The sequence below is a fragment of the Sapajus apella genome, unplaced genomic scaffold, assembly GCF_009761245.1.
Source record: "Sapajus apella isolate SASKATOON/1434 unplaced genomic scaffold, GSC_monkey_1.0 scaffold49, whole genome shotgun sequence".
Taxonomy (NCBI): domain Eukaryota; kingdom Metazoa; phylum Chordata; class Mammalia; order Primates; family Cebidae; genus Sapajus; species Sapajus apella.
In genome coordinates, this window is record NW_022436989.1 from 1,505,315 (window position 1) to 1,532,046 (window position 26,732).

At 62.4% G+C, this 26,732-nt stretch overlaps 3 protein-coding genes across 12 annotated transcripts; all 3 read left to right on the plus strand.

Moving 5' to 3' along the window:
- On the plus strand, nucleotides 1–8,387 carry GUK1 (guanylate kinase 1). Of its 9 annotated transcripts, none has more exons than XM_032242107.1 (9): nucleotides 52–158; nucleotides 3,891–3,946; nucleotides 5,034–5,147; nucleotides 5,756–5,797; nucleotides 6,419–6,515; nucleotides 6,884–7,022; nucleotides 7,091–7,175; nucleotides 7,832–7,917; nucleotides 8,120–8,387. In XM_032242107.1, the coding sequence occupies exons 1-9, from the start codon at nucleotides 70–72 to the stop codon at nucleotides 8,150–8,152; spliced, it is 741 nt and encodes a 246-aa protein (XP_032097998.1). In that variant the 5' UTR covers nucleotides 52–69; the 3' UTR covers nucleotides 8,153–8,387. The 9 variants fall into 9 exon arrangements, with proteins under 9 accessions (XP_032098001.1, XP_032098002.1, XP_032098000.1 ...); XM_032242114.1 differs by lacking the exon at nucleotides 6,419–6,515 and adding an exon at nucleotides 696–790 and having other exon boundaries at nucleotides 85–158; nucleotides 5,743–5,797; nucleotides 6,888–7,022; nucleotides 8,120–8,382; XM_032242109.1 differs by lacking the exon at nucleotides 3,891–3,946 and having other exon boundaries at nucleotides 29–158.
- A 134-nt stretch (nucleotides 8,388–8,521) lies between these two features.
- GJC2 (gap junction protein gamma 2) lies at nucleotides 8,522–19,374 on the plus strand. 2 transcript variants are annotated; one of them, XM_032242105.1, is made up of 2 exons: nucleotides 8,522–9,385; nucleotides 17,281–19,374. In XM_032242105.1, the coding sequence occupies exon 2, from the start codon at nucleotides 17,300–17,302 to the stop codon at nucleotides 18,617–18,619; it is 1,320 nt and encodes a 439-aa protein (XP_032097996.1). In that variant the 5' UTR covers nucleotides 8,522–9,385; nucleotides 17,281–17,299; the 3' UTR covers nucleotides 18,620–19,374. The 2 variants fall into 2 exon arrangements, with proteins under 2 accessions (XP_032097996.1, XP_032097997.1); XM_032242106.1 differs by lacking the exon at nucleotides 8,522–9,385 and adding an exon at nucleotides 15,548–17,120.
- A 5,742-nt stretch (nucleotides 19,375–25,116) lies between these two features.
- IBA57 (iron-sulfur cluster assembly factor IBA57) lies at nucleotides 25,117–26,500 on the plus strand. The gene is made up of 2 exons (XM_032242117.1): nucleotides 25,117–25,538; nucleotides 26,013–26,500. The coding sequence occupies exons 1-2, from the start codon at nucleotides 25,198–25,200 to the stop codon at nucleotides 26,041–26,043; spliced, it is 372 nt and encodes a 123-aa protein (XP_032098008.1). The 5' UTR covers nucleotides 25,117–25,197; the 3' UTR covers nucleotides 26,044–26,500.
- The last annotated feature ends 232 nt before the right edge of the window (nucleotides 26,501–26,732 follow it).

The window sequence follows — 26,732 nt, forward strand, 5'->3', positions numbered from 1 at the left end:
CGGGGCCGGCGCCTAATGACGTCAGTCTCGCGCTCGGGCGGAGGTGGGCCGGCGCAGCGCTGTGACGTAATGCAGTGGAAGAAGGAGGTGGCCCCGGATGTTGCGGCGCCCGCTGGCCGGGCTGGCTGCGGCCGCCCTGGTCCGGGCCCCTCCGGACGGTGAGTACGAGGGCGGTCGCGAGGGTGAGTCGGTGCGCAGGCGACGTTGTCCCCTGCGCTTTGCAGGCGCCCAATCCGCGCCGCCTCCGGAGCTCCTCTTAGCCGGGATGCCCTGTGCTGCGTTCACCTGCGGGCCCTGAGAACTGGGGACCTCTGGAGGGCAGACGGGCAACGCAGGGCGCCCCGGTTCCGGAGGGCGGGGCGCTCCTCCTCAGGAGCTGGGCCGGCCGGGAGTTTTCGGTGTCAAGCGGCTCCTCGGAGCGTAGGAGCGCACGGTGTCTTCCCGCCAGCGGGGCGCGCCGCCAAAGAGAGCAGCCAGGAATCCCTACCGCCGGCCCGGGCGGTGTGCGCTCCGGTTCCCACCCCAGCCTGCATGCCCGGGGGTCCTGGGAGGATGGAGCCGGCTACTCCGGGGCTCCTAGGATTCTGCGGGCGGTTCTTGCCTGCCCTGTGGCCCGGCGCAGAGACAGAGGCTTCGGGAAACAGCAGGCCTTCCCGACGCATGAGTGCGGCATTTGGGGTTCTAATTCTCCCAAGGCCAGAGTCCAGGTTGGGGTTCTTGAAGCTGCCCAGCTGCCGTTCTTGAGCGTTGCCTTAGAAGTATGCCCCAGGAAGGACTGCTGTGGGAGCAGGTGCCGCAAGGTTGATTTTGACCGTGGGTGTGTTGGGCCTTGGTTTCGCCTCTGCATGAAACAGGCCGGCCGATCCTGGGGCCCCGGGTGGGTCCTGCTCTGCTGTCCTTGGGCTCCTGGCCCCTTCCTGTCTCAGGCTTGCTCTGCCCGTTGCCTAGGGTTAGTGTCGAGGACCCTGTGGAAGACTCGGCCGGTTTTTCTTTCTCCTTGATGGGCAGGCCCAAACGGCCGCGCAGCATCGTGGGCCTTCCCCCGTCTGTGGCTCTTGAGGGCCCGGTTTTCTCAGGAGGTAAAGGAACATTCCTCTCCCCCTGGAGAAAAAATAGTGAAAAGGAAAGCTCCCTGGCTGCCCCTGGTGTGGTCCGGTTTAAAACAAGGTTGCAGAAGGTGAGGACACGTGCTACCCGGATGTGTACTCAGAGTCCCTGCTGCCAGAGCGGCCGCCTGGACCAGCCTCCCCTTCATCCAGCCGGCCCAGCCCAGAGCCCAGGCCCGTGTCTGATGGCTTGCGTCTTACTAAGAGGCCAGGCGGGATCTGACTTCTCTCCCTTCTCAGAAAGTCGAGCTCTCTATTAGCATCTCCTGGAACAGTGGGCGGAGGGCGGGGTGGTGACTGTGTTCAGTCCTCAGGATGGCTGGAAGCCAGAAGGAGGAGATTCTGCCGCTAGAGCAGGAAGTGCCTTTCTAGTAAAGCGGCTGCTGGAGCAGCATGGGGAGCCCAGTCCAGGGAGCATGGCAGAGAGCATTCCGGAACATGGATCTGTGCCAGGCTCCCAGGAGACCTTCCATCTCGGAGCTCCTGTGGAGACCACGTGCCTGGCAGGTCCTTACAGCTGTGGGTTGTGTGGCTTATTGCCAGGCAGCTGGATGGAGTTTGCGACTGTGGGTTGGTGAGAGTGGAGGACACAGACTGTTGTTTGCTGAAATGCTTCCCACTGCCCACAGGAAGACACCTTTGGCACGTGTGTTCTGCTCAGGGCAAAGTCAGGTTCTGTGGTTTCCACCTCAAGATTGCACGACCCATCAGGCCTGGGCCACAGCTTTCTCTTTTGGGTGTGCTCTGTGGAAGGTGGCTTTGGTGACCGCCCTGCCACTGGTCCCTTCCCAGGCAGGCAGGCAGCTTGTGCCCCCGCCCTGTCTCCAGCAGTGATGTGGCTGTAGTTCCGCAAGGCCTCCACCCTCTAGCTGTCTGCCCTCTGCACCCCCGGCTGGCCAGGACCCCAGTGGTCTATGCATTGTGCCCTCACACTTGGCCAGAGGCAAACTCAGGGGACCTAGGAAGAGCAGATTGTCGGGCTGCCCAGAGTTCTTGGCGGTTGGTATGCCGCATGTGCCTTGTGCCCTGTCCTGGGTGAGAGTGGGCACAGCTGTACAGGCAATGCCCTTGGCTCAGCCAGAGACTGGACCCCTGCCTGGCAGCAGCTGAGCGAACTGGGGTCTTCTGCTTGCGGGCCCAGCCTCACCTCAGTAGCTTAGTGCATGCACCCTCAGGAGGGAGGAGGGGAGGCCTAGAAGCCTGGGCTTGTGGGGTAGTAAGGGAGGTGCAGGGGCAGCACCTGTGGAAGAAGCAGGTGGGGGTGGGGCCTCCAGCATCCGCTCTCTGCTCTGTGCTGGGTTGCTTCTGTCTGTGTTTCTGATCATTGCCAGGGCCCTGTGGTGAAAAGACGCACCTGCTGCTCACTGCTTGCAGGGAGAAGGGGGAGATCCCCAACCCAGGAGCTAGAGATGGGGCTCCAGCTACCCCCCAGTCCCAGGATTTGGAAGTGAGGCACAAAATCCCCATATCCCGGGCGTCGGGATGGAGTTTGGGGTTGAGAGGGTTGGAGACCAGGGTCTGGTTGTGGTTTGGTGGGATCCTCAGAAGGTGTGGCTCTTCCCCTTCTGAGGACGCACACGGGGTGCTGAAGCTCCATTTCTTGTGGTGGGTTGACCCTGGTCACCCCTGTGTTTCCTTCCATATGGATTTGTAGTGACGTGGCATCTAGGTTCAGACCCTAAGAGCCTGGAGCCAGGGACTGTGGGGAACTGGGCAGGACCGGCCTCAGGGCAGCCCTGTCGGGCCGACCAGTGCTGTGCTTCTTTGGGGTGGTGGAGAAGAGTGACCTTGAGAAGGGCCACCTCACTGGAGCAACTGGGCAGAAGCTTACATGGGGTCCAGCCCACAGGGCCATCTGGGTAGCCCTCCCATACTGGGTCCTTTGAGGCGCAGGATCTAGTTCTACTTTTTCTCCTTTGTATTGGAAAGGTCACCGTGAGATTATTGAGTGTTAATTTCTGTGATCCTGATGCATTAAACACGTGTGTAGCAATTGCTGGATGTGTCCTGAGAACTGCACCCCTTCCACCCTGGCGAGAAGCAGGGGATCCAGAAATTCATGCAGGTGTCATGGATCCTTGACTGTGGGAGGCTCAGGGGGGCTCCAAGCTCCAGCATTGTGGGAACCAGGCTATGGGGGTTGCAGGGCTTGCCAGCTGGGAGAAGCTGAATGGATGAGAGCCCTGGCCACTGCGGTGCATGCTGGTGGCTGGCTGGTATGCAGAGGAGGTGGCAGGGCTGGGTGAGCAGCAGGAGCCAAGTGAGTGGGGAGGCTGGAGCCAAGTGCAGGGGCCACTTCTGTGGGTGGGAGAGCCAGGAGACCATGGCGGGCATGCTGAGGTGAAGGTGACATGTGCTTGTGACAAGAAGCCCAGAAGAGGCAGGAAGGAGGGAGGAGTCACTTCCTTAGGAGCACACATGGGCTTCTGGGTGGGTGCGCTGCAGCTCCCTAACTCCTGAGTCTTTTCACTGGTGGTCTTGTGTGTTTGTGATCAGTGGCGTGTATGTGTGTGCATGTGCGGGTACACGTGTGTGTGCATCTGCTTGGTGTGCATGCAACTGTCTGCATGTATGTGCTGTGTGTACGTGTGTGTGTGTGTTTGCGGTAGGCTTGTGCACATATCCTGCATAGCTTTGTGCCTGGGAGTGGCACGTGTGTGGTAGGTGCCTCATGCATGCTGGAGTTGCGGTGGTGGTGCATTTGTGAGATTACCTCGGTGGCCTAAATTGGGGATTAGGAGGGCATCCTCAGGTCCTTCCTACTGTCTGCTCCTCTGCCCGCAGGCAGCTGTGCCCCAAGCAGGAGGAGGCCATCGTGCCTCACCTGAGTTGTATCCAAGGTGTGTGTGTGTGGCCAGGGGCCCTGTCCACCTCCTTCTACCCCGGTCCCTGAATGCAGTGGCAGTGCACTGCTCCTCCCCTCAGCTCTGCTCCCCACCGCAACTCAAAGACACAGCCCTGGCCCTGTGTGCGTAGCTCACCGTGGGCTGTGTGGGCAGGGCACGTGCAGGTCTTGGGACAAGAACTGGAGCTGTCTTTTCCTTCCTGCACAGCCAATGCCAGGTAGACGGGGCTGCCTCCCTGCAAGGGCTGAGGGCCAGGCCCCCTGGGGATTTATTCCTGGTTTAGAAGGGCGGGGCCGGAAGCAGGCGTGGTGAGGATTAGGGATTCAGCTCTCAGTCCAGCAGGCAGACCCGCCCTGGGCTGGCCACAGAGGCCACACACCAGCAAACAGGTAGGCCCTGTTCCTGGGGAGGATCCCCACCTGACACAAGTGTCCAAGCTAGGATACTGTTTGCTTCCCCTTGGGGGCTAGTGGGGAGGCCTCCAACCCCCTGCTGGCATTACCAGCATCACAGATAGGAGTCCGAATTCCGATGAGAAGTTCCTCGAATGGGTATAGATTCAGCAGACCTTAACAAGGCCACACCTGCAGGGCATGTTGCCGGAGGACAGAGGCAGGACAGGGACACTTCTATCCCAGACCTGGCAGCCCAGCACTCAGCACCGCATGAGAGCCAACGGCCAGGCTCCTGGGTGGGGTGGGGGGTCTCACGACAGGCTCCCAGAGGGCTTGGAGGTGACTGTACCAGGTAGGGACGGCAGCTACTGGGGAGGGTATCAGAGTAGATGGCACCGCTTGCCAGGGACCCCTGGGGAGGCTGACAGTTCAGTGGGTTTGAGAGATGGTGGATTTCAGTGGGGGGCCTCCCCTGCTGAGAACCCAGTAAAGCTGGCCCAGAGCCTGGTCTGAGGGCTGACGTGCACTCAGGCTCTCAGGAGACTCTCAGGCCAGTGTCTCCATCTGCAGGTCAGCCCTTTCCTGCCAGGAACTCAGGAAGGCAGAGGCAGCTCAGCGGGGGTGGGGGGGGCACCCAGAGGCCCCACGCTATCCTCTCCTCTCACAGCCTCTCCTTGCACCCCCAGGCATGTCGGGCCCCCGGCCTGTGGTGCTGAGCGGGCCTTCGGGCGCTGGGAAGAGCACCCTGCTGAAGAGGCTGCTCCAGGAGCACAGAGGCATCTTTGGCTTCAGCGTGTCCCGTGAGTGCAGGGCACCTGCGGAGGGGTGCATGGACCTCAAGGCTGCTGGGCAGTCCCAGCGCTGTGAGCAGGCCAGGAGCCTCCACCCAGCAGGCACACCTGCCCTGGGGACTGTCCCCTCTCCTGTACACTCCCTCCGCACATGTGTACATACACACACACACGCACGCATGCACACCCTGCACCCTGGGGACTGTCCCCACTCCGGCACACCCCCCCCAGTGCACATGTGCATGCACACACACACGCCCTATGCCCTGGGGACTGTCCCCACTCCCGCACACTCCCCCCCCAGTGCACATGTGCATGCACACACACACGCCCTATGCCCTGGGGACTGTCCACTCCTGCAGCACCCTTACCCCTCCCCCACAGAACCTGAGGCTGTTGCACTCCTGCTGTCCCGTGTGCCTGTGTCTCCCTTCCCTGGGTCTGCTGAGCACTGATAACTGCCTTTCTGGGAGAACCCTCTCCCTGTAGCTCCTGTGCCTTCCCTGACATGTGCTCCTGCATCCTGGGGCTCAAGTGCTGTCGGGACTGCAAGGGAAACGCTGGGTGGGGCAGTGGGCTCCGAGCAGTCCCTGATGGGTGACAGGTCTCTCTGCCAGATACCACGAGGAACCCGAGGCCCGGCGAGGAGAACGGCAGAGGTGAGTGGGGTGGGGCCCTGTGGCTGGAGCACCCCTGGTGCGAGCGGGCTACTGGGCCCTGCAGCTTTGTGGCTGTGCCGCCCATCCCCTGCCCCCGTTGGTCCTCATCTGTGAGAAGGGTCCCTGCCTCCCAGGGCCAGTGAGCTCAGTCAGGGTGTCAGCGCCCTGCTTTTCTGGGTAGAGTGTGAAAGGCCAGCCAAGGCCCAGGGTTGTCTTCCTCCCACCCTGGAGGCGGCCACAGTGCTGCTGTCCCCAGCTCTATCCTGGGCTTGGCACCTATCAGCACTTTTGAGCTGTCTTCTGGTAAACAGGGCTACTCTGCCTGCCTGATTCAAGACAAGGGAGTCCTCTCCTGACAGCACCCCACCCCTAGCCACACAACCCAGTGGTCTCCAGTCCTTCCCCCCAACTCCCCCTGGAACCCAGCAGCCTTGAGTCTCCGTCCATGAGGAGAATGTGGGCACCTGGCAGCACTTAAGGGGTCCTCAGACATCTCCCCAGCAAGGGTCTGACCGAAACAGCCGTGGGTGTGGGAGGGGCCTGCAGGTGTGCCTGGGTTGGGGGCGGCTGGCCCTGGTGCAGGCCTCGACTGCCCTCTGGACAGCCCCTCCTCCTCCCCAGATTACTACTTTGTAACCCGGGAGGTGATGCAGCGGGACATAGCGGCTGGCGACTTCATCGAGCATGCTGAGTTCTCGGGGAACCTGTACGGCACGAGGTGGGCCTCGAGTGGGCTCCCGGGGTTGTGAGTGTGGCCCAGGGCCAGGCTCCATCTGTGGCCTGTGGTGGCCCTTTTCACAAGAGTACTGGGCCCGGTCCTGCCACCGTGCACTGTCCTGGTAGGGCGAGGGGTGCACAGGACACCTTGTGCTCACTACAGGCACCTTGGGCGAGGGTGGCTTCTGTTCCCTGTAGGTGGGGTGGGCCATGGGGGTAGCAGGCTTGGGGTGCTCCTGGAGGTGCCGTGGGATGCTGGGTCTAGGCCAGGCCTAGGCTCAGCTGTGGGAGGAGAGAGCTGGGCCCTGGAGGGCCTGAGTGTCCCTGAAGCTCCTGTAGGCACCCTGCTGACCTGGCACCTGCCCCCAGCAAGGCGGCGGTGCAGGCGGTGCAGGCCATGAACCGCATCTGCGTGCTGGACGTGGACCTGCAGGGCGTGCGGAACATCAAGGCCACCGACCTGCGGCCCATCTACATCTCCATACAGCCGCCCTCACTGCACGTGCTGGTGTGTGCCGGGCAGGTGGGGGCTGGGGGCCGGGCTGCGCCGGGCTCTGACCACCACCCCCTTTTCAGGAGGAGCGGTTGCGGCAGCGCAACACCGAGACAGAGGAGAGCCTGGAGAAGCGGCTGGCTGCTGCCCGGGCTGACATGGAGAGCAGTGAGTGTGCAGCGGGGCGCCCGGCCTGCCAGGAGGGGAGGCTGGTTGTGAGGCCTGCAGCACCAGGGACCCTATGGGTCCCCAGACCTCCCAACACCCGGAGTCCCTGTGAGGGTCGTCAGGCCTCCCAACTACCTTCCGACACCTGGAGTCCTCATGAGGGTCCCCAGAACCCACCCAATCACCAAAGGTCTCATTGAGGGTCCTCAGATCCCCCTCTGTTACCCAGAGTCTCCATGAGGTTCCCCAGATCCCCCATCACCCAGGGTCCCCTGAGGTGTCCCCGACCTTGTAGCCCTGGGGGTGTCAAGTGCATCCTCTTACAGCTGTCACCTCTCCCCTGGGTCTGAGTGCAGCCCACAGGAGGAGGGCATTTAACGTTCTGCTCTGTCAGTACAGGACAGTGCTGCCCCTAACCAGAGTCCTGACAAGTGCTGGTGTCCAGGGTCTGGGGCTCCAGAGAGCAGGAGGGGCGCCTGAGAACAAGGCCCAGGGGGTGGCCCTTCCCCATGCTGCACAGGCCCGGCCAGGCTGGAAAGCTGTCCGCCAGCCACAGCAAGGACAGCCGCAGGCCAGTGGGCAGCTCTGGGGTCATGTGTGACCTGGGGTGGGGCTTTGTGGACTCACTGTGGCCTGACCCCAGGCCCTACCCCCAGGCAAGGAACCCGGCCTGTTTGATGTGGTCATCATTAACGACAGCCTGGAGCAGGCCTACGCGGAGCTGAAGGAGGCGCTGTCTGAGGTGGGCCCCATCCTCCTGCCGACCTGGGCAGGTCCAAGGGGAGGCCTGGGGCCAGGGCTTTGTTGCCCACAAGGCCCCTGTGATCAGATGGGACAGTCCTACCCAAGTACTGGCATGAGACACTGTGGTCCACCATGGAGGGAGTGCAGGAGGCCTGGCCCTTCCTGGATACCAGCCCTCCTGACCCGCTTCCTCACTGCAGGAAATCAAAAAAGCTCAAAGGACCGGCGCCTGAGGCTGGCTGTCTCTTCTCGGCACCCCGGGTGCATCCGGGACCAGGGCAGCAGCACTGAGCAGCCCCCTTGGCAGGCCCTACGGCAGCTCTGTGCCCTTGGCTGGCGTGTGGAGTGGAGGGGATGCATCTCCTGTGGTTGGACCATGCTGGGGTGACCCCAACCCAGCCCCACCGGGCTGTCCCTCAAACACTGGACCCCGGGCTGACATACTAATAAAATAATGGTTGGATTAGAGAGTCCATAAATGAGTGGGGCGTGGCCCTAATGTTGGTGTGGGCCCGGTCGTGATCTGGCCCCAGGTGGGCTCTGCCCAGGCATCTGTTTCCTGCTGGACATACAGGCAGGGAAGGTGACGGGGCCAGTGCCAGCCCACCCGGCGGGCCAGCAAGCGGGAAACAGGCAGCGGCTGCACGTCCCAGCCTGAGGCTGCAGGGGTGGGTCCTGGGGGATACCTCTTGGTGCCCTGAGCTCCTGTGGGCCTGGCATTGGCCACGGGTTCCAGGAGAGGCCCCTGAGCCCCAGCAGCTGGAGGTTCCAGAACTCAAGGTCTGGGGGCTTCCCTGAGGGAGATGCCTGAGTGGAGGGCAGCTGCCCCTCCCTCCCGGCCCTGGGGACTGTGTTGTGTGTGGGGAGCCGGGAGCCGCCTCAGGCTGCCTCCCTCCCTCCCCAGTGCTCCCGCAGCCTGCCAGTCTCAGGCAGCACAGAGCAGTGCTGCCAGCCACCCCTAGGGTCAGCCCCAGTCCTGGTCTGAGCCCAGGTGAGGTGCTCCTGGGGTGGGGTGCAGACAGATCAGCACCCTGGATGTGAGAGAAGGAGGCAGGCAGGGCGCCCAGCCGGAAATGGAGGCGGGGAGCAGAGTCCCCGCCCAGAACCCAGACGCTGGCTGCCAGATGATACGGGCCAGAGCCGCCCGTGCTGGGCGGCAGGGCAGGGGAGGGGAGGTCATGGGCAGCCCCCAGGGCAGGTGGACTGAGCTTCTGAGGCTGGGGCTGGCCTCCGACCTGCTTGGGCCTGGAAAGCCCTGCCCGCCGCCCCACCCCCCAGGACAATCAGGGATTCAGACCCTGAGGCCGAGGGGGGAACAATGGGGCCCTTGAGGGCCCCTCCCCCAGCCCCCATTGTGCTTGGTGGCGGGAGGTGGCCCCGGCTCTGCCGAACACCCTCCGGGAGGACCAGCATCCGAGCAGGTGGAAGGGCTCAGAGGGAGACTGGAATTTTCTGGCCTGGAGAAGGTAGGGTGCTGGGGCCCATGTGTGCACCCCTGGGGGCTATTCCCCAGGAGACAGCCTCACCCTGTGCCCCTGGCCTCGAGGCGCTGAAGGAGGGAGGGCTTCCTGAGGACCAGCCGCAGGAGGGGCACTCCTCATGCCTGCCGCCCCTCTTGGGCCCCACTGTTCCATGAAGATGTTGGGGTGGCCCCCTACTTGATGTCTGTGTTCTTCAGGCCCAGCTGCCTTCACCGCAGGGTGGGTGCCAGCCAGCGGGGTCTGGTCTGGGACAGCTGGCAAGCGAGAGGGGTGCCTTCAGTACCTCCCCCAGCAGCTGGGGCCCTCAGGCAGAGGTAGGGCTGGCCTCTGGAACACCAGCCAGCTGCAGTGTGTCCAGGCCCAGCCCGGCACCCTCAGCAGCGCCCTGGAGGTGAGGATCCCGGCCTGCCCCTTGTGCAGACAGACTTGGGACCCTGCTCAGCCCCTTCCTTGGAAGACCACAAGCCACTCTTTGACAAGCACTAACCGTGCACTGGGGCCCAGCCTAGGCCTGGAGCCCAGCAGACCCTGTGGTCACAGAGCTGACCCCAGTGCCCATCAGTGTTGTGATTAACTGGGTGGAGGCCCCCCTGTGGTGCTGGGGCAGGCCCTCAGTGCAAGGAAGGGGCAGCATGCCTGAGGAGTGGGAGGCCTGCACCCCGCTGGGAGGGTGGAGCACCCCGGGGCTGCTGCGCAGGGAAGCCACATAGTCCAGGCCCAGGGCCCCCATCCCGGGGCTGGATGGCAGTAAGCCCAGGATTCGTGGCTGCTGGGCTGGGTAGGGGGTTCAGGAGGGAAGAGATGGGTTCGTGGGCTCTGAGGGGAATGGGTGGAGGGCAGGGACAGCCTTAGGAGGCTGAGGCAGGCATCAGCCCCTTGCTCCCTGTACACATACCCCCCAGCGCTCCATTTTTGGAGCATGTGTGGCTCAGCTCCAGGCCTGCACAGTCCTGGAGACCAGCCTGGGGAGCTGGCCAGGGTGCAGTGATGACACACTCCCACCTGACCCGGGCCCGGCTTGCCCCTTGGCCCACCTTCAGGAGAGGAACAGCCCCTCGCCTCTAGGCCTGGCAGTTGTGCCTGCTTGGGACCCTGAGGGAGGGGACTTGAGAAAGGGCAGCAGAAGGAACCCACACATTCACAGCGCCACCAACCCCAGGGAGGAGAGAGCTCCATGGGGGAGGGGGCACCAGCCTGGATGCTGCCTGGCCACTTGCACCAATGCCTGGCCCTGGCAGGGGCTAGGGACCCCACAGACTCACAGCCCTTCTACGTTCCTCAGTGTCCCCACTCCCCTGATGTTCCTGAGCACCATACCCATCCTCTGGGGCTTCTGGGGCTCTGGTCAGTTCAGGAGCTGTTGCAGGCCATGTGAGGGGAGCTGTAATGTAGGCAGGCGCTTGGGGCCTTGGGGGCACCATGCCTTCCTGGGTCTCAGTGGTGGGGGGGGGCCCCCTGAGGGAGGCATGTTGTGAGGTTGAGGCAGAATCAGGGAGGGCTCATGGCTGTGTGAGAGCGTGTGAGCCCACCTCGATGTTGAGCTGGGGCAGCAGTGTGCATGTGGGAGAGTGCATGGTGTGTGTGTGTGTGTGCATATGTGCGTGCGTGTGTGTGTGAAGGATGGGTGACGACAGCTTGTGCCCACACCCAGCGGGGCTTACAAGCTGCACAGGCAGGAGAGTGAGACCCGCCACAGAGGTGCTGGGGCAGAGTGGTCCAGAGGAGAGTTCCCGGCCTGGGGCTTGGGTCCTGGGTGGCCGAGCTCTGTGCCTCCCTCTGGACCAGGGCATCCAGAGGAGCATGGCTGAGGCTGCACTCCGGGCTGACCATCTCAGGGCCTGGCTGTCCAGGACGGGCAGCTGGGGGCCCAGGCAGGGACATGGAGGATGGGTGCAGGAGCTGCCACCACAAAGCTGAGCTGGGGGCATCAGGGCAGGGGGCTATGGCCTGTCGGGCCGAGGGGTGAGGAGACATTGAGGCCTGCGGGTGGGTGAGCTCTGTAGCCCCCTCTGAGTGAAGACTGCCCCCACACAGCCCTGCAGCAGAGTGGAGGGGTGGGAGGGGACCATGCCTGCAGGAGCTCCAGGGAAGTGGGACCGAGAACCTGCTTTGGACTGTGCAGACAAGCAACAGCACAGGGCCCGTCATGCGCTGGAGTCCCGTTGTTTTCAGGGAGGGGAGGAGCCCGCCCCTGGGTCCCCGCCTGGTGAACTGTGCTGTGTGCGTGGTGCCTGCCTGGCGGCCTAAACTACAAAAAACACCCGCCCTGTGCAGCCTGCCCTAGGAGGGCCTGCGGGGGGAAGGAAATACCTAGGCCGCTGACCCTGCACTGCAGACCCGGGCGGGGTGGGGCGGGGCTCATCCTGCAGCGCCCCAGGACCCCCCAGCACCGTGTTCAGACCCCGGGTGAGCAGGGGCTTGATGGAGGAGGAGGCCTGGCTCTGACCAGCATCCTGAGATGCCAGGACACTGGTCAGAACTGGCCCAGCTGGGTTTGCAGAAGGGGGGCCTTCGCCTGGGCCTGCTTGCCTTAAACCCCTCCCAGAGGTGGCCCCCGCTGTGAGCCCCCCCCCCGCCCCACCGTGAGCCCCCCCCCCCCCCCCCCCCCCCAAAACCCCCCCCCCCCCCTCACCATGGGCCCCCCCAGCCCCCTTGCCTCACTGTGGGCCCCCCACCCCCCACCTCATTGTGAGCCCTCATGGTGAGCCTCTTGGCTTTTGCCACACACCCCATTGAAGCCCTTCCTGTGAGCCCCTCATGCCACCAGGTGAGACTGGCCCCACTGTGAGGCCTGCTTTCACACCCTGGCCTAGGAGCGAGCCCCCGAGAGTCCCTGGTCCCGGATATGAGAACCTTGTGAGCCCCTGGCCCTCCACCAATGCTCACATCCTCTACTTCCCACAGCCTTCCCCAGGGCTGAGCCCGCCTCACCACTCCCACACCTGGGCCAGGCAGCGTCCTGGCTGGTGGCCCCTGCGGTCACCCCTCTACCCCGCCCTGACACACGTTACTAATCCCAGTAGCTGCCTCTTCACAGACTCTGAAGCCCACGGGCGCTTCCAGCTCTAGCCAAGCTGAAGCCCCCACCAATCCTCGTCCTGGGTACCCTGGAGGTGTAGTTTGGGGTGAGATTTCTCTTGGACCTGTGTGCACAGACAGCCTGCAAATCCCAGGCCTGGCTCCTGGGGGGCCAGCACCCCTCCCCTCTCCTCCCAAGGGCCAACCCCCTGCTGACAACCTCATCCTGCAGCACTGGACAGTGCCCACCTCAGCTTGTCCCGCCTCTGTGTCAGGGGTCCTTTCTTTTTAAGTAAGAGTTTATTTTACAGCACTTTCACAGAAAAGGGCCAAGATGCAATGGCTCATGCCCGTAATCCCAGCACTTTGGGAGGCTGAGGCAGGAGGACTGCTTGAGACCTGCAGTTAGCTACGATTGTGCCACTGCACTCCTCCAGCCCAGGCGACAGAGCAAGACCCCGTCAAAAAAAAAAAAAAAAAAAAAAAAAGAGCGGACATGGGGTTCCGCTCTGTTGCCCGGGCTGGTGGAGTGCAGTAGTGTCATCTCGGCTCACTGTAACCTACCCCTCCCAGGTTCAAGCGATTCGCCCACCTCAGCCTCCCAAGTAGCTGGAACTACAAGCACATGCCTCCATGCCTGGTTAATTTTTGTATTAAGACCCCATCGTTTAAAAAAAAAATAAAAATTGCCCAGCATGGTGGCATGCGCCTGTAGTCGCAGCTACTCAGGAGGCCGAGGTGGGAGAATTGCTTGAGATCAGTAAGATTTACAGAAAAGCTGGGAGGATAGTGCCAAGTTCCCACATACCCTACACCCAGTTTCCCCATTGCTGACATCTTGTACTAGCGTGACATGCTCTCACAACCAATGGACCAGTATTGAGCTGGGATTATCCTCGCTGTCTGGATGGACACTGGCCATGGGGAGTCCACGCCATCTGGACGGACACTGGCCATGGGGTGTCCACGCTGTCTGGACGGACACTGGCCATGGGGTGTCCACACTGTCTGGACGGACACTGGCTATGGGGTGTCCACGCTGTCTGGACGGACACTGGCCAGGTGCTCTCTAGGGTGCGCCTTGGTTGGGATCCCTTTCAGCCTCATGTTTCCTTGTGGGTCTTCAGGGGGATGGGTTTTGGGAGGAAGACTATGGAGTTGACGGGACCTTCCCATGAGATGCCATGAAGCGTCCACGCCATCCAGGACGTTTGTGGTGACACTTTGGCCACCTGCCCAGGGTTGGTGTAGGGTGCGGGCCGCAAGGGTGCTCTCCCTCTTTCCCTCCCGCACCCTCTGAAGCCAGGTTAGCAGGTGCAGCCCGCAGGTAGGGCTGGAGGTCACGCTCCCCTCCTCCAGTACAGGGTGTCCACTCGGATGCTTTGGACTGACTGCATGAGGAGCTGTCTCCTGCCCCTTGTTTGGTTATCTATTCAGTCACATCCCTTGGCAACCTATGAGCCAGTCTGTAATCTGTTAACACAAGACTACTCGATTTCCGTCACTGCTCGGAGGGACCCAGTCTCCGGCACCGAGCACCCGACGCGCAGGTGCTGCACCCCAGCCTTCATCTCTGACTCTACGGTTGTCTCAGGCTCCTCTGCGCTTTCCCAGCCCCAGCCCTAGGGTCTGCCCATTCCCCACCAGGGGTTCCTGAGTCCTGTGATTGGGAGTGGAGGTAGGAACCAAGGCCTGGGCCCCAGGTGGGCTCTTGCTCCTAGGGTGTTTTTACACTGAGGCCTTTGCAGGGGCCACAGCAAAGGTGTGCGTGTGAACCCAGGTGCATCCACACGTCTGTATTTTCTGTGAAACCACCCACGTCTCTAGTCGGGCGTGGTGGCACGTGCCTGTAATCCCAGCTACTCAGGAGGCTGAGGCAGAGAACCACTTGAACCTGGGAGGCAGAGGCCACGGTGAGTGTAGATTACGCCACTGCACTCCAGCCTGGGTGACAAGAGTGAAACTTCATCTCCCGACTCTGTGAGACTCACCCCACGGTCTCCAGCTGTGATCGGCATCACATGGAATAGTCACGAGAAGCGCACAGTGGTGACACAGCGGCAGCCTCGGGCAAGGGCTGAACCTGTGTGCACACCTGTGCGTGTGTGTGTGGCGGGGCTAAGCAGCAAAGGATTCTGGCTGGAGTTGGCTCCAGCCAGCGTGGCAGCCATGGGCAGAGCGCACGAGGGGATGTCTGGAGCCAGGCGTGGAGTGGGGGCAGGGGATATGGTGCTAGGACAGGTGAGGCTGGGCACTTGCTCTGGTCAGGAGTCACGCTCGGGGCGGGAGGCCTGCTGGGTGGGTGTCCTAAGGCTCTCCAGGCTGCTGGGCGAGGAGTGAAGTGCTGGAGGCGGCCCAGGCTCAGGACTGGCTGGGATGAGGAGGCTGTTCTGCAGGGCACGATGGCATTTGCGTGTGGCCATCCGGCTCTGGTGGTGCCTGCTGGGTGCTGAGTGCTTATGCTGGCGGTGGCAGCAGGCTCAGGAGAGAATTACGGGCTGGAGGTGTGGCGCTGAGACCAGGGTCTGGGTTCTTCCAGGCCATTCCCCAAACCCCTATGTGGGTGCAAGTGACACAGCCCCCCAGAGCAAAGCGCCAGCCCTCACATGCCAGGGCACATCAGCCCGGGGCCGAGCCACGGTGGTCTTCAGAGCTGAGCCGATGGCGCCATTTTCTCAGCTGAGTCACGGAAGCCACTTGGCAGTCAGCCGCAGCGGGAGTGCTCATACCATGGGCACCGGCAGGCACCATGACTGCAGGTGGTCCCCAGAGAGCTGTTTGCTCAGTATTGCCCCCACACAGCTGGGCAGGCTGGCCCTGGCACTGAAGGCCTACTGCTCCATCTCTCCCTTGAGCCTCCTCTGTCCTAGGTTCCTGTCTTGCTGGGATCGGTGGGCTGAAGCCTGCTGTGATCAGACAGGCGGGGAGGGAGGGAGGCCTGCCTACCGGAGCCAGGGGGAGAAGAGAGGTGGCCCCAGGGCTGGAGTGTGCCAGCCTATGCAGCAGGGTCTGTGCTCCAAGGAGGAGAGCTCCTGCAGCTCCCCTGCCCACCCTCTCCTGGTGGCTGCCCCCGGACGAGTACCTGCTCCTGGGTCGCTGAGGCAGGAGACCCCTTAGCTCCCTCCCCCTCTTGCCCCTTCCCAGTACCCGGCCTGGGAGGCAGCAGTGGCAGGTGTGAGACCAGCAGCAGTCACTGGGAGGCTCCCGGCCTCTTTATGCAGCTGATGTGCCCTGGCATCTGAAGGCTAGTGCTTCATTCTGGGGGTCTGTGTCACTTGGGCCCACACAGTGGTCCTGGGAATGGCCCGGAAGAACCTGGGTCCTGGTCTCAGGGCCACGCCTCCATATGTGTGATCACACGTGTGAGTCTACAGGTCTGTCTGCACGTGTGTGCACGTGGGTCTGCATGTGAGGGCCTGCGGATGTACACTGGTGATAGTTTGCGCATATACATCTGTGTTTGCACCTGTGTGCACCACATATGTGCCCTATGGCGTTAATCTGTTTGCATGTGTATCTGAGTGTACATGTGTACATGTGTGCGTGCACGTGTATCTGCACATGCATCTGCATGTTCATGCATGTGCACGTGTGTGCACATGTACAAGTGTGTACATGTGTTTCTGTGGGTGTGTATCTGAGTGTGTCTGCACATGTGAATGTGTGTGGCTCTGAGGGGTACTGCACAGATGTGAGGAAGCAGGGCCATTTCCCCAGGAACCCTGACTGCCCCGTCTTCCTGCCCCGGGTGGGGAGGCCTCAGCTGCATAAAGAGGACGGGAGCCTCACCGGCGACTGCTGCTGGTCCCACACCTGCTGCTGCTGCCGCCTCCCAGGCCGGGTACCAGGAGGGGGCTAGAGGCAGAGGGAGCTAAGGGGTCTCCTGCCTCAGCGACCCAGGAGCAGGTACTCATCCAGGGGCAGCCACCAGGAGAGGGTGGGCTGGGGAGCTGAGCACAGACCCTGCGGCACGGCCCTCTCCTGGGCACTTGCCCACTTTGGGCTGGCTGGTCTGTGGCACAGCTGTCTCTGAGGGTCGCAGATGCTGAGTGTGGCCTCAAATCACAGAGTCTATAACCTTGCTGGACACCTTCCCTCCTGGACAGATGCCTGCCTTCATCGTGACCCCAGCTGGGCACCGTCTGGGTTGGGACTGTTGAGGACCAGGAGCCTGGACTGGTTGGGGGGAGCCCTGGGACCCTAGGCACCTGGAAAGGGCAGCGGGATCAGCCGGGGGCTGGAGGGAGGATGGAGGTCCTTTGTGGAGGTGCAGGGTGTGGAGGAAAGCAGAGCAGCGCCACTGGGGGCCAAGGGGCTGTGGAGATTGTGGACTGGCGGCACTTTGAGGTCTGGGGGCTGATGGTGGTTCAGGCATGGGAGGCTGTGAAGGACAGGGCTGATGGGGCTGCAGGGTGGGGGCCAATGGGGCCACAAGGATTTGGGGGCTAGGGAGCTGGAGGGGCCAGGAGGGATTAGGTGGCTAGGCAGGCTGGGGAGACCCTCCAGATGCTGAAACCCTGTGGGACCCTCCCCAACAACCTGGGTGCGGCTGGGGGCTGGGGTGGTGGCCATGGGTGCAGTGGACACTGAGACCCCCAGTCCCCACACACTTGAAGGTGCTTGCCTCAGTGTGCCCACCTGCCTCACGAAGGCAGCTCACCCAGCTGGGGCCCCGCATCTGCACGAGCAGGGGCCGGATCAGGTGGGGGCTTTCACTTCCGTTTAAGGTGGTAAGCTCCACATCATCCGGTGTGTGAGCAGAGGGGCCAGCTGCGAGGCGAGCCTCGAGCCCCGGCTCTGAGCCCTGCGCGCTGATAGCTCCTAGATGCAGGCCACTGGCTGACCCCCGCCCCACCCCGCAGGACCTGCCCGCCCGCCCCTATGACCAACATGAGCTGGAGCTTCCTAACGCGGCTGCTGGAGGAGATCCACAACCACTCCACCTTCGTGGGCAAGGTGTGGCTCACGGTGTTGGTGGTCTTCCGCATCGTGCTGACGGCCGTGGGCGGCGAGGCCATCTACTCGGACGAGCAGGCCAAGTTCACCTGCAACACGCGGCAGCCAGGCTGCGACAACGTCTGCTACGACGCCTTCGCGCCCCTGTCGCACGTGCGATTCTGGGTCTTCCAGATCGTGGTCATCTCCACGCCCTCGGTCATGTACCTGGGCTACGCCGTGCACCGCCTGGCCCGCGCGTCCGAGCAGGAGCGGCGCCGCGCCCTCCGCCGCCGCCCCGGGCCCCGCCGCGCGCCCAGGGCGCACCTGCCGCCCCCGCACGCCGGGTGGCCCGAGCCCGCCGACCTGGGTGAGGAGGAGCCCATGCTGGGCCTGGGCGAGGAGGAGGAGGAGGAGGAGCCGGGCGCGGCCGAGGGCGCGGCCGAGGACGCGGAGGAGGCCGGCGCGGAGGAGGCGTGCGCCAAGGGTGCCGGCGCGGACGGGAAGGCGGCGGGGACCCCGGGCCCGGCCGGGCAGCACGACGGGCGGAGGCGCATCCAGAGAGAGGGCCTGATGCGCGTGTACGTGGCCCAGCTGGTGGCCAGGGCGGCCTTCGAGGTGGCCTTCCTGGTGGGCCAGTACCTACTGTACGGCTTCGAGGTGCGGCCGTTCTTCCCCTGCAGCCGCCGGCCCTGCCCGCACGTGGTGGACTGCTTCGTGTCCCGCCCTACTGAGAAGACCGTCTTCCTGCTGGTCATGTACGTGGTCAGCTGCCTGTGCCTGCTGCTCAACCTCTGCGAGATGGCCCACCTGGGCCTGGGCAGCGCGCAGGACGCCGTGCGCGGCCGCCGCGGCCCCCCGGCCCCCGCCCCCAACCCCGCGCCGCGGCCCCCACCCTGCGCCTTCCCGGCCGCGGCTGCCGGCTTGGCCTGCCCTCCCGACTACAGCCTAGTGGTGCGGGCGGCCGAGCGCGCTCGGGCGCACGACCAGAACCTGGCAAACCTGGCCCTGCAGGCGCTGCGCGACAGGCCGGCGACCGGGGACCGCGACCGGGAGACTTCGCCATGCGCGGGCCTCCCTGCGGCCTCCCGGGCGCCCCCCAGGGCAGGCGCCCCCGCGTCTGGAACTGGCAGTGCCACCTCTGCGGGCACCGTCGGGGAGCAGGGCCGGCCGGGCGCCCACGAACGCCCAGGAGCCAAGCCCAGGGCAGGCTCCGAGAAGGGCAGCGCCAGCAGCAGGGACGGGAAGACCACCGTGTGGATCTGAGGCGCTGGCCTGCGAGCTAGCGGTGGGGGGGGAGAAGGAGGGTCATGGGGCTCCCGTGGAAATCTGTGACCCCTTCAACTCAGCCTGCTCCTTAGCCGGTGGCCTCAGGCAGACCCTGCCCGGAGGGGCAGCCAGGCCACTCAGGGAAGGGGCTGAAAGCCGCGGAGGAGTGCCCTGGCTTGGTCACTGCTGGGGCCAAGGTGGGGTGGAGAGGGGGTCTACGAGACAGGAAGGGCCCTCTGCTGTGGTCTGAACCCGAGGGGGGCTGGGGCTGGGGCTGGGGCACTGACGACTCCACCCCTATCCTCAGCTGGAATGAGTCCTCTGGGATGCCAGCTTCCCTTGGAGCTTCCCTGGAGCAACCAAGGAGGCGCCAGGGTGCCTGGCATGGGCATCAGTTGGTGTGCGTGGGGCTGCTTGTCCCCATTCCCTGCAACAGCAAATGGGGCTCCTTCTTCAGCCCTCCCCCTCCGAGCCCCAAACTGAGACCCACTGGGAGCTGGGAGCCTGGAGCGGACAGCGCCACACCCTTAGATTCTGCGCTGCCGGCCCTCCCTTCCTCTGGGAGACTTGGAGCTCTGCAAAGATGTTGACCATGCCTTGTAGCTTGGACCCAATGGTTGGTTGGAGCCTGGGGGTTTGGCCATGCTGGGGGAAGGGGGCTCTTCCTGCCCATGGCCTCTCTGCGCTCCTCCCTAATTCAGACCCAGCCTCCGGAAGAAAGGGAGTAAAATAAAACTACCTTTTGTTTATAACCTTGTGTGTACATGTGAACGAATCTGCACGTGTGGCTGTGTGTGACTGCATCCATATGTATGTGCATTGCGTGTATGTGTGGGAGCAAGCATACATGTGTATGATGGGTGTGTGTGCATGGCTACCACATGGGGAGACATGGCTTAGCTCCAGGCTGGCTGGGAGAGGAGACCCCTTCCCAGGGACAGGCAGGGGAGTACAGCCACAGAAGAGCCCCTGTAGCTTGTCACAAAACACTTGGGGGCTGCTCAGTGCAGGCAGCATGCTGGGGGCAGGGGCAGGTGGGGCTGGGCGGCGAGTACTGTTGGTGACAAAGAAAGGACAGCTCAGAGCCCTAAGTCAGGCCGCAGCTCGGTGGATGGAGGGCGGCTGTCTCAGGCCCTGTTGTGACCAGGATGTCGGTCAGAGCCTGCAGGGGTGGCTTTGGTGAGGGGCAGAGAGGGCTCAGGGGCCCTGGAGCACTCCAGGTGCCTGGCTCCCTCCCAGCCTCCCTTAAACCTAGTGCAGCCTGGCCGGCCGCCCCTCCTGGGCTGCACACCCCTCTCTCCATGGTGTCCCCCAGCCAAGACCCAAGCTTAGGCTGAGCCCCGAGTCTCACCCAAGCCTGACTCCGGGCAGATGCTAACTGTAAGCTGAGCCCCTCTCCTTTCTGGGGCTTGCCTGGCTGACCTCTGGCCCCAGGTGAGCCCCAACTCGTGGAGCCGTGGATGGCAATGCTGAAAGTGCAGCCTCAGGGAAGAAAGCGAGTACGAACCCCACAGGGTCCACTGCAGCGGGGACGGGGACGGGGACGCACCAGGAGCCTCTCCAGCACAGGGACGGGCGGAGCTGCTGACAGTGCCACCGTGAGAGAGACCAGGTCTCTGTGGTGGGGGCCGTGGTGCCCAGCCATGCTGAATAACTGGGCATGGTTCACCCTTCCTCCACCTTTGGTTCTGTTCAGGCCTGATCAGACAAGGTCACCCGAGTTAGGGAGGCCAATCTGCTTTCCTCAGTCCACCCATTCAAGTGTTGGTCTCATCCGGAAATGCCCTCACAGACATGCCTAGAATAACGTGTGACTCCATATCTGGGCATCCTGTGGCCCAGTCAGGTGAACACAAAGTGAACCATCACAGGCCACGTCTGTAATCCCAGCACTTTGGGAAGCTGAGGTGGGAGCATCACTTGAGCCCAGGAGTTCAAGACCAGCCTGAGCAACACAGACCCCATGTCTACAAAACATTTCAGTTAGCGGGGTGCAGTGGCATGCACCTGTGGACCCAGCTCAGGAGGCTGGGGTGGGAAGATCACTTGAGCTGGGGAGGTCGAGGTTGCAGTGAGCTGTGACTGCACCAGGCACTCCAGCTGGGACAACAGAGGAGGACCCCGTCTCAAAATAAATGGGAGCAGCCATCAGAGGCAGACTGAAAGCAGAACTGCTGCTCTGAGGAACTTTAGTCTTTGGCTGTATATCTAGATATAGATATAAAAATAGGATACAGCATATTCTGTTTCTCTGGAGAACCCTGACTATACACATCCCTCACCAGAGCTGTTAAGAGGGCACCGAGGTGCTAGGACAGCTGGAAATGACCCTTAACTTGGAGGGTGTGTCCGCTGGGACTGCAGAGACAGCACCACGCACTGGGTGCCTTAAACAGCAGACACCGATTGTCTCGCAGCCCTAGAGGGGAAGGCCAAAACCGAAGTGTGGGCAGGGCCAATTCCTCCCGTGGCCTCCCTCCTGGGCCCATGGACGCCGTCTCCTCCCTGTGTCCTCACAGGGCTGTCCCTGTGTGTGCATCTGTGTCCTAATCTCCTCTTCTTTTAAGGACACCAGCCGCCGTGGATTAGGGCCCACCCCAATGAACTCATTTTAACTTAATCACCTCTTTAAAGGCTTTGTCTCCAATTATAGCCTCATTCTGAAGTTCCTGCAGGTTACGACTTCAACACAGCAGTTTTGAGGGACAACTGCCTGTATTACAGGGTAGATGTCCAATGGGAAGCTGCAGTGTCACAAGAGAAGGGGAGACGGGACTGGAGGACAGACCTCCCTTCTTGGACACCTGGGGATAGGTGGGCCATGTCGGATTTGTGAACATCTGCTGGTGGGCTTAGGCTCTGCTGCTGTCCCTCCCACTGGGATGGCCCTGGCTGTGCCAGCCCCAGCCTCCCCACCATCTGCTAGTTCCCCTCTAAGACCAAGTCCTTGATAATCTGGACGTTCCCACAATGTCATGCCTGAGCCCCGAGCCACCAAGCAGGGCTGGCGTCTCCCACTACAGGAGGTCGTGGTATCTTAGCAGCTCCAGTCTGCGGACTCCCAGAGGCCAGCCCTGTCCCACACACCTGGCACTTCAGTCACTTGTAAAAAAAACAAGCTTTGGTTTCCCCAGCGACCTGGGGTGGCCATGACGGTGATGAGCTGAGGCTGACACTGCTGACACCACAGCCCCCCTCCCTCCTCAGCCCTGCATCTTCCCAGCTCTGGGGCTAGCTGGCAGTGTGAGGTTGGGGGGCAGTCGCTGGTGGGCCCAGCCCTGTGCACAGCAGGGCAGAGCCTGGCCATGGGTGGAGCAGGCTGGCGGGCTGGGCCTCTGCGTCTCACCTCCATCCGTTTCCACAGCCTCAGCCAACTCTCGGCCACTCGTGGGAGGGCGCAGTGGGGCGGGGGCCAGCTGCTCAGAGACTCCCCCAGAATGGGCAGTGGTGCTCTCTTTCCTCTAGGAAGGGAGGAAGCCCTGAGGCGAGAATAACAGGAAACCACCTTCCCCCAACCCCGAAGGACCTGGGAAGCAGGGCTGCGACCCCCACGCCCAGGCGCCTTCCAGTTCTCAGACCCCTGGCCCCAGCTGGTCCCTGAGGCCAGGACGGGGGCCAGGTTTCCTCCCCCAGGTGGCAGGTCCCAGTCCCCTGCCTGCTGATAAGGGGAACAGCAGCCCAGGGCTGGCCAGGCTGGAGTGGAGGGTCCAGGAAGGCTTCTTGGAGGTGGTGTGGAGCCAGGCCCCACAGGCTCTGGCACTGGGCTATGGCCCCTGCAACTCTGGGACTGAAAGCTCTGTTTCCTCTGAGTCCATCTGACCCGGAGTGGCCCTGTGTGGTGGTGGTGGCTTCTTTGGGGTGGGGGGCCCTCGGCAGGATGGATCGGGAGCCACTGGGCCCGGCCGGGGGCACCAGGTTGCTGCGTGCCTTTCCTGCTGCCTGTGCAGGGGCGGAAGCAAATTCCTCTGCTGGCTGAGGCCCAGGCTGACGTGAGGCTGGAGGAACTCGACTCCCGCCTATGGGTGTTGTCCCTGCCAGCCCCCGCCCCGGGTGTCATCCTGCCTGGCTTCTGCTCTGTCCGCGTGGGGCTGCCTGGGATGCACTGGGTCACCCTCAGGAACGCCAGGCTCCAGCAGAGGAAGGAGTGGCGACTGCGGCTAGGAAGCGCATTCTAGGCCTGGCCTGTCTCAAAGTGGAAGTGGCAGATGGCAGGGGACTGAGGCCCAGGGACCTTGGGGGACCCAGCTGAGTCACTCCAGGTCCCTCACCATGCCCGGCCTCTCTCCTGGTTGGGCAGGAAGGGACCTGGGACCTCACAAGGCTTGGGGCAGGTGGGGAGGCTGTGAGGAGGGTTCAGAAGGGCGAGCAGGAGCTCTGGGGACAGGGACGCTGCAGCGGGGGGAGTGGGCTGGCAGCAGGGCCTCCATGGCCACGTCCAGGGCCTGTGGGAATTCGGTGACTGCCCAATGTCACCTGAGCACCTAAGACATGCCAGGTGCTGGCCCAGGCCCTTGGGACACGGCAGGGAGCTACGGCAGGGATTCTCTGCTTGGTCAAACTCCGGCCGGGATCTGGAACCTTCTCCTAGGCCCATCTGTGCACTTGCTTAGAAAATCCAGTTTTAGTAAGAGCCCTGCCAGGTCGGTTAAACCAGAAGTCCACATCCTGGATATCTGCTCACCCTTGGTGACATGTGATCGGGTCCCTCATTTTCCACTGTCCCCTGGTGACGTCTGATCACCCTGCCTGCCTGCAGCAAGGACCCTGTGAGGTGGGTTTAGCCAGACACTCCCTTCAGCCCTGATGTCTCCTGTTAGCCATTCCCACCCACGGACTCAACACTGCTCCTCGGCTTCTCCACTCCCCACCTGCTTATTGGAGTTGAGCCCCATCTCCCCCAAGGCCGGGCCCACACCACATGCTGCGCCGTGGTGCAGTCTTCTTCACGGACACTAAGACATGTCATGAGGAATTCTTTCTTCAACAGCTACACAAAGACCTCTGCTTGTCTGGACTCTGTGCCATAAAGACACTTTGAAGAAGTCTTCATTGGTGCTTTGAGGGCCATGGAGAAGGACATGTGTCAACAGGGTACACGGACCCCAGGAGGCCAGCAAGGCGGGCACAGCTTGGACCAGAGCAGTCAGACACTAGGACTGAAGGCTGCTGCGGCCACCTTGCGGATAGGTCACCTACTACCAGAGTGGCCACTGTACAGGCCTGCTCAGCAGGGGGCATGGGACATCATGGCAGTGTGCGGTTTCTGCCTAAACCGTCCTCTGTGAGTTCAGCTGTGAAGAGACGATGAGAGTCACTGGAAGGGCATTTTGTGGGAAGACAGGCTGGGCTCCAGGGAGGGCTTGGCATCCTGCACTAAAGAGGATTGCAGACATGACGGGGGTGACCCTGGCCTGAAAAAAGCAGCAGTTTTTCAGACATGACGGGGGTGACCCTGGCCTGAAAAAATCACCAAGGATGTGATTGGAAACCGTGATTGTGTCTCGTTATGTCACATTGATTAGGGGTGTGGAGGGGCTGTGGGCAGGATGGTGCCCGTCCTTATCCATGGAGACCTTTGGGGACAGAGCCTCCTGCCGCCTGCAGCTGACGTCCCAGTGGTCCAGCAAATGAAGAAACGATGACACAGATTAGGCAAATGCAGCCACATGTGGACAGCGGGCAAACTGGTAGGTACCCTTATAAACAGAGGAAGCGGGCAGGCACGGTGGTTCACGCCTGTCATCGCAGCGCTTTAGGAAGCTGACGAGGGTGAATCACTTGAGCCCATGAGTTCAAGACCAGCCTGGGCAACATGGGGAGACCCTGTCTCTACAAAAAATACAAACATTAGCCGGCGTGCTGGAGCACGCCAGCCACCCAGAGGCTGAGGCGGGAGGATTGCTTGAACTCCAGAGCTCGAAGTCAGCCTAGGCAACATAGCCAGATCCTGTCTTTACAAAAAATAAAAATAAAAAAAGGAATGCTGACACATGCCAGACCGTAGACGGACTTTGAGGATACCATGCTGAGTGAAATACGCCGTCGCGAAGGGCAAATCCCGTACGACTCCGCTCTGTGAGGTCCCTGGTGGCTCGCTCAGGGAGGCAGACGGTAGAATGGGGATCCAGGGGTTGGGGAGTGGGTGTTTAACGGGGAGTTTCAGGTTGGATTAAGAGGTTCTGGAGATGGGTGGCGGTGCCAAGCACGGGTGGGGGAAGGCGAGGAATGCACCGAGCGTGCACCGGAAGGTGGTTAAGAGGTGCGCAGAAACCACACTATCTGCGGGGGGTGGAGCCTGCGCGCTGACGGACAGGCCAAGTCCCCGCCCCCGAAACACACCCCACGTATGATGCTCCGCCCCTCACAGATGCCCCACCCAACCCGCAGGCACGCTCGCCCCGCTCGCCCCTTCCAGCCCGGGTGGCCCGGCTCTTCACGCACGCACGCTCCGTCTGCTCCGCCCCGCGATGCCCCGCCCCTTCCCGCCCCCCTCCGGCGGCCACCGCCAGGGGACGCTGTAGCACTCGCCGCTCCCGCTTCCTTGCGCCCCTCCCGCCGCTGCACTCCTGTCCAAGATGGCGGCCGCGGCGCTGCTTCGATGCGCGGCTCCGGGGCGCGGAGGCCCGGCCGGGAGCTGGCGACTGCGCGTAGCGCCAAGGCGCCGCCTGACCCAGGGTTCCTGCAGTCGCAGCGGCGACCCTACGGCCGGAGCGGCCTGGTCCTGCTTCCGGCTGGACGAGCGCGCGCTGCTGCGCGTGCGCGGCCCCGACGCGGCGCCGTTCCTGCTAGGGTTGCTGACCAATGAACTGCCGCTTCCGGGTCCCGCCGCCGGAGATGCCCCGCCCCCTCCGCGTGCGGGCTACGCTCACTTCCTGAACGTGCAGGGCCGGACGCTCTATGACGTCATTGTGTACGGGTAAGCGCGGAAGGGGAGGGCGCCCAGGGGGCAGGCACCCAGGGGAGTGGCCGGGGACCGGCACCCAGCGGCAGGGCGGGCTCCCGGGGCCTGCAGAGGGCTTGGGAGGTGGGGTGGAAGCTCAGGGGCGGGTGGGCCAGAGACTGGCACCCAGCGGCAGCCACCGAGAAGATTCCACTTGGGATGGACACCCAGGGGAAGCTCACCCAGGGCCCAGCACCCAGAGGCTCGGCTTGACACCCGGGGATGGGTCAGTGACTCACCCAGAGGAGGCCTGGGTGTCCACCATATCAGAACAGAGGCGTCTCTAGGTGGGCACCTCCCAAGTGGGCCACCTGGTGAACCTTCTCCCTCCGTAGGGGCAGGGGGCTCAGGGGCCCGGGGCTCAGGGGCCCCGCCTGGTGTTTTTGAGTGACAGCTTGTGCTGACACTCCGAGTTCTGTGTTCCTTGTGTTTCTCTGTGTCCCCTCCCAGATCTCCCCATTGCTGGCACATTCGCAGTTGACTCGGTCATCTGTGCTGACAACATCACGACTGTCGGTGATGTTCATGCTGGACTTCCTGAGCTACGTCGGGTGAATTTTTGGACTCACTGTGTCTCTGCAAATGGCTTTACCTGATATCCTGGCTGACTGGAAAAATCTTAGCTTAGAAATTGTCACTGAGAATGTTCACATGACAACGTTGTTTTCTTGCTGCCAGCTTTTCTGAGAGGTCTAGTGCCGTTCTTATTTCCAGTCCTTTGTACATGAACTGTGTTTTTCTCTGGAAGCTTTTAGAAGCTTTTCTTTAACTGTGATGTCATGAAATGTGTCTGAGTTTGGGCGTTTTCCATATCACATTGCTGGGCACTTACTGGGCTCTTTAAATCTAGAACCACAGTCTGTGAAATAGCGTCCTCAGGTCAGACCCAGCCCATTGCCTGTATTTATAATAAAATTCTCTGGGACCCTGACCCGTTGGATTTTTTTTTTTTTTTTTTGAGATGTAGTTTCACTCTTGTTGCCCAGGCTGGAGTGCAGTGGTGCGGTCTTGGTGCTCTGCAACCTCCGCCTCCGGGTTCAAGAGATTGTCCCACCTCAGCCTCCTGAGTAGCTGGGACTACAGATGCCTGCCACCACACCCAGCTAATTTTTATATTTTTAGTAGAAACAGGGTTTCACCATATTGGCCTGGCTGGTTTCAAACTCTTTG

Excerpts from the sequence above, each read along its gene's own strand:
- IBA57 (XM_032242117.1), top strand. The coding sequence starts at position 25,198 with ATGGCGGCCGCGGCGCTGCTTCGATGCGCGGCTCCGGGGCGCGGAGGC. Across the intron at positions 25,539-26,012 it reads TATGACGTCATTGTGTACGG|ATCTCCCCATTGCTGGCACA; the intron begins GTAAGCGCGGAA and ends GTCCCCTCCCAG.
- GJC2 (XM_032242105.1), top strand. The coding sequence starts at position 17,300 with ATGACCAACATGAGCTGGAGCTTCCTAACGCGGCTGCTGGAGGAGATC.
- GUK1 (XM_032242107.1), top strand. The coding sequence starts at position 70 with ATGCAGTGGAAGAAGGAGGTGGCCCCGGATGTTGCGGCGCCCGCTGGC. Across the intron at positions 159-3,890 it reads GGTCCGGGCCCCTCCGGACG|GCAGCTGTGCCCCAAGCAGG; the intron begins GTGAGTACGAGG and ends CTCTGCCCGCAG. Across the intron at positions 5,148-5,755 it reads CTTTGGCTTCAGCGTGTCCC|ATACCACGAGGAACCCGAGG; the intron begins GTGAGTGCAGGG and ends TCTCTCTGCCAG.